Raw genomic sequence first — 9,248 nt, forward strand, 5'->3', positions numbered from 1 at the left:
TCTCTCTTTTCATATATTTTCAATGCCATATTAGTTAGGTGTAAATTATATGTTGGTTTTTTAAATTAAGTACTCTCTCTATGCTCATTAGGAACTTGTTCTTAATGAAATGCTCACTATGTTATCAATTTCCGCTACGCACAAGTTACTAGTGCATTAAATGTTACATTGGTATCAGAGATATTGGTTTCTCTTTTCTTGCTCAAGAAGAGAGGTCCTCAAGCTTGCTACAAATTGCTGGTGTTATTAATTGCAAAAGAGTAAGTAGAATAGGGATTTTTCATCCTTGAAGCACTCCTACTTTAAATAGTTAACGGGGATACTGTCTAGAGCTATGGTCTTAATAATGGAGTCCTATGGGGTTTGCCTATGGCTTAACCATTATTGAGAAATTAGAAGCTTGACAAGAACCGGTGATGTCTTGTCTTTGTTAAACCCTCTCTCCTATTCCTTGCAATTAATAATATTCGAGCCACGGGTATAGCTGCTTGAGTGCTTATCTTTGAAGGTAAAGAGGAGTAGAATCTAGGGCTTGAAGTGCTTAAGTATAAGTAAAAATTTACACCTAAAATTTGCTAGTATGGCTGACCAGGGAAAAGAGATTTAAATGAATGTTGATAGCTTTTATTTTGATAATGAAAGACCAACTAATGATGCCCGTATGCTTGTAAACTATCTTGTTTCTAGGCTTCAAAAATCCCTGGACAATCCATCCCTCCAAGGTGAAGTGCTATAGCAATTGGGCACCCATGGTATTCTCCAAACTCTCCCTCAAGAAGAGAGAGTACCTAGAAAATCTCCTGGTGAGACTTTCAAAAGAGGATTCTCTCCAATAAGGGAAGAAGATGAGGACCTGTACGAAGGGCTCAAAAACTTACTAGTCAATGAGGCATCTCCCTCGCAAAGGAGACCCCAAGATTCAACGGTAGAGCCCCAACCGAAAGAATGAGAAAGAAGCGAGTCTCTTGCCACATTGGTGGAGATGGCTCCACGAAGACGGCAGGCAACGGAGAAGACCATCGCATACTTCTCTACACCATAGTTCAAAGAGGGAAGAGAGAAAACAAGAGAAGAAAAAAGAAAGAAAGAGGTCACCCTCTTCTCCATCTTCTTCATCCTCTTCATGTTCTAAATAAAGCGATGGTGTAGACAAGGAGGCTCAAGTGAAGAAAAAGGCAAGAAAGAGATCACCCTCTTCTCCATCCTCCTCATACTCTTCCTCTTCTGAAGAAGTGATGGTGCAACTCTTGAACCACCCAAAAGAAGAGGCCATAGGAAATCCTATGCCGCCTGGAAAGGTCGTCCAACCTCAAAAAGTTAAAAGAGGGAGAAAAGAACATCTCTTTCCTTACCTACGATGGTACGTTTGGTGCTACAGACAAAGTCTTGGTGTTTATCCAAAAATTTAATGGGGAGTTTGGAGATGAGGGCTTCACGGAGTCCTCTAAGATACGTCATGTAGTTATGCATTTTCAAAAGTCAACCATGCAATGGTGGTCTAGCTACGAGCAAATGGTGAAGCTCCACGAACTTGGAAAGCTTTGAGTGCTTCCATCATGAGAAGCAGTTTTTGGCTATCGATGCCAAAGACAAAGTACTCACCGAATGGTGAATCTTGAAGCTCTCTCCCTATGAATCTATTCAAAAATATGTAGACAAGTTTTGGGATTTACACCTCAAAGCCACTATCTTCAAAAAGATGAATTTTGGAGAGCAAAAAAAACCAGAAGCTACAGTTGTCAAGCTGCTTCCATTGGGGGACTCTGTTGCTAACACAATTGCACTAGTGACAATGGATATTCTCACTATTGTAAAGCACAGTCAAGTCACAAACGAGGAGTTTGTTGCAACAGAAGCTAGGGTTGCTACCAACCAAACTCCTATCTGCCCTGACTCGCCTGGTTTGTCAGCCCCCACAAAGTTGATGAGAGAAAATCCTCTATCAGACTTGAAGCCACACCAACTATGGATGATGAGGTTAAGCAACAAGAGTTGATACTAAGCATCTTGTACATTGATAATTCATCCTTTCTTCTTTGCTTTTGGTTAATTCCATTTTTGTAGGATGTTTTGGACATGGACGTGTGGGCTAGCTGGAAGGGGGGGGAGCACACGGTGTTTGGGCCTGAGGCAACCCTTGCACACTACATCGGTAAACTACCAATGTAGGATGTGTGCATCATATAGAGGATTTCTCCCCCAATAGCCATTTTGTTTGTGGGTGCTTCAGGACGCAAGTAAACTCCTATGCTTAACCACCATCCCTCAAACAACCCTTGTAATTATTCTAGTGAAAAAATCACTTGTTGTTGCCACTTTTGGCATTGGTTTTCACGGCAAGGTCATGACACGCATATCACTTAGTCAAGCCCTGGGGGTTGAAAGTGCCCAAGCTATAGCTGCTTTTGTGCTTACATCCATTCTACCCAATGTTGTAGAATGTCATAGAGAGATTGCAAAGCGCCTCTTATCAAAAGATAGTTAAGCCATATGTACAAGGTTTTCAAATAAAAATTATCTCTCTTATCCATGATCTTTTGCAAAGGTAAATTACTGATTTGATCAAGTGACCAAGAAATTTGTAAAAACTTTATCATTTGTGATATGTATTAACAATTTGAATGTTGATTTTGTATATTGAAAACAATTTGTCAAAAGATTGGCATATAAATTACATTTTTGTACTAAAGGTGCCCTGAATGTGGCAATTTATGCCAAATTGGATGCGTCCACAAGGCAGCAAGGAAATGCCCTACAAGCGCGCTATCAGGCCAAATCTTGCTGCCTTGTGGACCCAACAAATTTGGCCAATAATGCCCTATTCTGGAAAATGCAAGGAATTTTTTTAACCTAATGGACAATTTCAAGCCAGTCAAGAATTTTGTTTAGCCTTAGTTGCCATCATCTAAGATATGCTTGCCATCTCGAGAACCTTTTGTACAATTCTCTTACCTTCAACCATGTAATAAATTAAATGTAGACAAACATAGACATTAAGTTTACTTAGAGCGACAAAAAGAGACGTGATTGTATTTATCGCAAAGTGCAAATACATTGAGTTCCCAAAAAAACTTGAATCCAGTAAAAGGGTTCCAAAGAAAAATTGATTCCAATACAACTATTAGTAACAAAAAGAGGTTTTGACGTCAGAAAGTATCACTCATGCCTTAGGGGATGTGCAACTTATATGTCCTTGGCCATGATTGTTACATGGATGGCATGGAAAGTACATAAGCACATGTCCTCAAAGAGACTGACCAAATAAGCCTCTTCAGCCTCCTGAATTGATTCAAGGGCAACTATAGACATCCAAAGCTTTGTGTTGTAGCTTTGTAGAACTTCCTTACATGTCTGTGCGAATGGTGCTTTCCTTATAAGGAAGTCCTCTATCTATTCGTAATGCTGGATTTCAAGAAATGCTTGACAAAATCGTTGAGCTCTTTGAGGTGGGCGTTGTGGGGACCTTTGAGCTCCTTGTGGCCGTGCTCTTTGTGACTTCCTGTATAATTTTGACTTGCAGCGGTGCTTGGGAGGTGGCTCGAGGGAATCTTCACTCGGATAATAATCTTCATCATCACTGCTTCACTCATCATTGTTGGGGCATGGAACCCATTCCCTTGGGCAGTGACTTGCCGACCACAGTTTGGCAACCTGGGCCAAATGGCATTGCGCCCATTTGGCCTGGCAACGTCTTTTTGCCCACCCTATGATCCACTGGGAAGTCCTCCCCTTCCCACAGCAGACGCTCATCGGACGTGTCCGTCTCTCTACATTCTGGGTCAACTTGCTCTTATGGTTGCTAATTTGCACGCATCTTCTACCTTGTGCGCACCTCATTGGTCGTTGGATTCTTCTTTGCAGTTTGTTTCGTCCTTGCCATCTAGAAAGTGTCTTTGGGGGGCTTCTTAGAGCTTGTGGTGTTTGGTGAGGGAGGGAGTGTTATGTGTTTGTGACGGGGGGTTTTTTCCTCTTAATATAGGGTGGCCATATAAGGGTGGGTTCACATGGTCGAAAAGAGCCGCTAAAAGCACAAGAAAGTAATCTTTGAATTAAAACACCACATGAAAGTAGAGAGCTATTCAAACACATAGAGCAAAACATCTACTTGTAAAATTTTGTAAGCAAGCAGACAATGAAAACACTCGATCCAAAAAAAGAGAGGGTTGTGACCAAAAAAAATATGTTGTAATACTCAAATTAAGGGGATAACATGTGCATCCAAGTGCAATGAGTTTTCCATTATCATGAGATTCTAAATAAATCTACTAACTCCTAGCCCAAACTTTTCCCACCCTAACTATCCTTGATGCTCGCCACACTGCATGCCGTGATGGACCTTGTGAGGATATCCAGTGCTCTAAGGAGCAAACATGGCCAGTCGATGAGCTTCTTTTGCCAAGCGCGATGACCTTGCAATTTAAATCTCCACTTTACGTCCAAAGGTGGTACGACAAAACCAATTGAACATTTCCTAAAGATAGCATGCGTACACTAAACCCCCTCCATGTCTTGTATTCTTGAAGTAGACACCCCTGGCATGATAGTGTGACTTCTCTATACCTTTCGTGCTCCAATGATCCAATAAACCATGCACGCTCATAAAGTATGCACCATGGGCATAGAGGATGTGTTGCCCATAAAGCCACAACACATTGATGATCAAAACTAAAGCATAATACTACCAAGTCAAAATAGCAAGCACTCACCATATAGTTTGTAATGTTTGATTCACCCCATGCAATGACGATCACTTTTGTGAACTCCACCACCAAATTTTGGAAGTCTCGTTGTTGCTCATTGGTTGTGCTTACAAGCCGTAGTATCTTTATCATCTTGTTGAATACCTCCCAAACATGTTGTCGGCTAAGCACAACACTTGCATTGCTATCATTGTCGGTTGTATACTTGCAAAGATCCTTCCACAACTCCCATCCACCTTCAGATGTTGATGTTTCGACAGCAGCACTACTTTCCTTGGACCAAACCCTCTTCAAAAAGCGCCTCATGGACACTAGTTGGGCCACTTTTCCTGAGCGTTTGCATTGTTCTTCTAGGCAACAATAGAGGTGTTGCTCCCATGACAACCTATTGAATTTAAGAGCCTTTCCAAATTTGAGATAGCGTCAAGCGACCTCTCTGCAAGCTTCATTGTAAAGGCATAATCAATATAAAGCTTTAATAAACAATCAAAGATGCACATAAAAGCATGAAGTGTGCAAAAAGCACATTTTTGAGAGGGAAGTTAATTCTAGGGTTCCATTCACTGTCTTTTGTGACACGATTGGGCTCCTCCAGCTTAGGACATCGTAACACCAATTTCTCCCACACACGTGTAATTTGTGAATTGTCCTCTTTGTTTTGTCGACTATTGCAATTTTACGTAAATTCCCCTTATAGCCCTGAATGCAAAATGGACAAGGATACAGAGCTCTAACCCCTTATTTGCACCCTAGAATTCAGTTGATTGTTTTCAAATCTTTACCTAAGTGCTAATCAACTTCAAACTCCCCTATGCCATTGTGGGATGGGTTTCTAACCTCACTCCTATTTTATTGCAGACATAGAGAGAACCACGAATATAATTGTCAATCCATGGAACAAAGTTGACTTGACTAATGTATAGAGGCTACAAGAGGTTGTCAATCTCTTGGAAAACAATAGAAAACTCGCATCTAGCTCAAGCTACACTCAAATGACTGAAATCACCAAAAGCTAATCCTTAATCAAAAAACATATCATAATCGTTACAGCATCAAATGACATCCAAATATTACAAAACTTCTAGGACATGTATATAAGACCTAAGCACACATGCTTATGGTATCAAATCTCACTTTTGATGAAGTGAAAAAATCGTGATTATTAATAGTAGTGAGTTTTTTACCTGGTCGCTTTCGACCCCGAATGCATCTAAATGCCTAGCAATGATGCCCCAATATCCCGCCTATGCTTATTTTGTGATTTCCTAGCTTAAATTACTTCTTATGATGAAATTAAGCCGCGTGTCGATGATGCCAAAAGCTACAATCTACCATGAAACGTTTACGTCAATGCGTAGAGCTCTTACCTGCGGTTTCAATGCAACAGACCACACTGCAATGTGACAACCGGGAAGGGAATAGGAAGTGCGAGAAGGAGAGATGTGAGTGCCATTAGCTCACACTGTGTTTCTATTCTGCAAAACTTAATAAAATCTTTACAAAGTTGGCTTTTATACCTTAGCCAAGATTTAAAATGCGTAATGTCTGGTGCCCAAGACCTTTGAGGCTCCACAACTTATTATATTTGCAACCTAGGTACACTAACTGACCTATTCTTTACATCTTGAAACTCTTATTGAGCCCGTAACATGTTACAATTTTCACAATGGCATAGCAGAGTTTTGAATACATGGTTTTGTCAAAGGAAGAAAATCTATGAGGAGAAAAGTGCCTTTGGTTACACACATCATGCTCCATACAAACCACAAACAAGAGAGATAATGATTCTAAATAAGAACATTGTGAAATTTTAAAATATCCCAAGCATGATCAAAAGTTGGCTAATCAACTAGCTCGAGTGAATTTTTTTTATTCTTGGTCAAGCTAATGATCTAGTTAAGATTCAACTTTTGATAAAATGAAATGCCTCTTGAAATCCACATATAACAATATGAGTAATTTGAACCCTCCATAGATCAATGCAATCCTAAATTTGTCAATTAACCCTTCAAAAAATGGACTTGGTCATTAATGCTATGCAAGAATTTGTTATTTAAATCAAGCACTAAGAATGCAACAATCAATTCCAAGTCCAAAATTATGATGCACAAAAGTTCTCGATCAATGCTTTGTCCAATTGTAACTCTCAAAAGTGAATCCCACATGCATATCAAAAAGAATTTTCCATTTAATGAAAGATAAATTTCAACTAAGGTAAGCACTAAACCATTATATAAAGATTTTATAAGCCAATTTTTTTGTGCCCAATGAAGTTCATTAATGCATATAAATTCTCACACAATTGTAACATGCACAATTGATGCGTACCCCTCCTACCCCTACATAGCAAATATGGCATACAAAGCATAAGAGAGAGAAAGGATATGATGAAGTGAATTTTGAACTTTCTCAAATTGTCAATCAAAATCCAATGTTGTATCTTTGGTCAAGGTGCCTTCAAATAATGTTCAATGTTTAGTGAGATAAAAATATTTTCATTGAAAACAAGCACTCCATGACCCACAAAGACCCCGATTCTATGATATCCAAACAAAAATTTTAAACCATCATAATGGATGCACAATGTTGAAAAAAATTTTACATCCAAAATAAGAAAAGTGAGAGGGAATGGCATGTTTAATGAATGCACACAAAATGAGTAGCTTCTACTCTCATGTAGCAAGTCTAGCATCTGTAACTATCTGATTGTGAAAGAAGAATTTTCAAACTAATTGCATCTCAAGCTGAACAATGACCATTTTGAACACTTAATTTCTAGTGCCACAAATAACTTTTACATATATTTTGAGTTAAACACTAAGAAAAACCATGCTTCTCATACTCTTGTTGCAATCCATTTTTCAAAGTATTACTACATTAATGGGAAAAAATAATTTTTTCAATAAGTAAATGTGGCATACATAGAAAAATAGTACTCCATGTTTTGATTGTCTAATATTGGTTTACAGAATGCTGCAAGGAGACCTTTTCCACTTGGAAACACCTCATTGTGTGTACTTTTTTGAGCAAAACGTCCTTGACAAGCTTTGTGTCCGAAGTGTTGTTTTTTGGAGTGCATTGATTTTAGGATATGCTCAGCAGGGAAAAGTCCAGGTGGCATGAAGCTCTAGGCTATTTTCAACAGATGCAAAGAAAGGGCATCTCTCCAAATGCAATCACCTACACATGCATCTTGAAGGCATATGGAATCATGCAAGAGGGAAAAAGAGTCCTCGATGATATTTTTAGCCAAGGAGTGTCAACCCCTTCAACACTAAGTCTACTTCATGGAGCACTTGGCATGTGGTGATCGTCAACTACAATATTCCACCATGGGAGACAATTAAGAAGGGCGATATAATTCTTTCCTTGCTTGTGCCAGGGAATTACAAAGTGTCAAATATTGATGTCTACCTCGAGCCCCTATTTGAGGAGTTGGAGGAGTTATGGAGAGGCATCCCTATTGTAGATTTCTCACTTGCAAAGGGGGAGAGAGAAGCCATTGTGAGGAGAATACGACTATACTAGGCTTGGAGAGATTTTTGGTATCTCCCTTTTCATTCTCTCTCCATTCTCTCTCACTTTAGATTGAAGATTCTCTCTAACGATATGATATGTATGCAGGGTTGTCCACATCATGCCACAATGCATGTCCTACCTGCGGGCCATCATTGGTGACAAAGAGGTGGATGCCTTGTCCAAGGTAGCCTATCCAAACAACCATTGCTTCTTACCCCAAGATCATATCAAGCACAAGGCTCCAACAGATGAAAAGACACCTCTAAAGCTTCGGGTGGCAAATTGGGCAACCATTTGGAACGAGCACTACAACAACAATGCAGCTCCGAATACTCCACCAAAAGGTATGTCAAGGCATTCCATATTTTTAAGGCTTCCATACTGGAAGGAATTAAAGATACAACACCTCTTGGATCCCATGCACATACTCAATAATGTAGCCCACCCCCTATGCGACCACATTGTTGGCAAGAAGGACTCATTTTTGGGAGTGAGGGAGGATTTGAGGGTCTTGAAACGTCTCCCCAGCTCTACTACTCGAGGCCGTGCCCCCAATGGAAAGATTGTGCTTCTTAAAGTACCATGGATGCTAGCCAAAGAAGAATCGGACAAAGTGAAGGGTACAATTGTGTCTATTCGCACACCAACAGGATACATGAGGTCACTAAAGGAAGCTTGCATAAAAGAGAAGAAAGATGGAAGCGTTTAATTGTAGGGGTTGAAGTCCTATGATTGGCACAAGACGCTTCAGGTAATGTCCCTTTCTCTATTCTAGGACACATGATTTGTGTGCATGACTTTCTCTCACTTTTCCTTCCTCTAATTTACATTTTAGTTCATTCTACCGGTGATTATGTGTATATATCAGGACAAGAAAGTCAGGGATGCTATTTTTAAACTTGAATTAAGGTACACCACAAGACTCCACTCAACTACACTTTTTTTATGTACACAATTATCTCAACTGGTACTTAGTGTATTCTTGTGTGTTTTCTTGCAGATTTGTGAGCTCAAAGGAAATTGAAATAG

At 39.7% G+C, this 9,248-nt stretch overlaps 1 protein-coding gene across 1 annotated transcript; it reads right to left on the reverse strand.

Moving 5' to 3' along the window:
• Positions 1–3,156: 3,156 nt before the first annotated feature.
• LOC147449941 (uncharacterized) lies at positions 3,157–8,823 on the reverse strand. The gene is made up of 2 exons (XM_086522742.1): positions 4,707–8,823; positions 3,157–4,021 (listed from the first exon to the last, which is right to left on the reverse strand). Exons 1-2 carry the CDS (start codon positions 5,004–5,006, stop codon positions 4,001–4,003), a joined length of 321 nt encoding a protein of 106 aa, XP_086378868.1. The 5' UTR covers positions 5,007–8,823; the 3' UTR covers positions 3,157–4,000.
• Between the last annotated feature and the right edge of the window lie 425 nt (positions 8,824–9,248).

This window comes from Adiantum capillus-veneris, chromosome 10 (assembly GCF_014529385.1).
Source record: "Adiantum capillus-veneris isolate H3 chromosome 10, ASM1452938v2, whole genome shotgun sequence".
Taxonomy (NCBI): Eukaryota; Viridiplantae; Streptophyta; class Polypodiopsida; order Polypodiales; family Pteridaceae; genus Adiantum; species Adiantum capillus-veneris.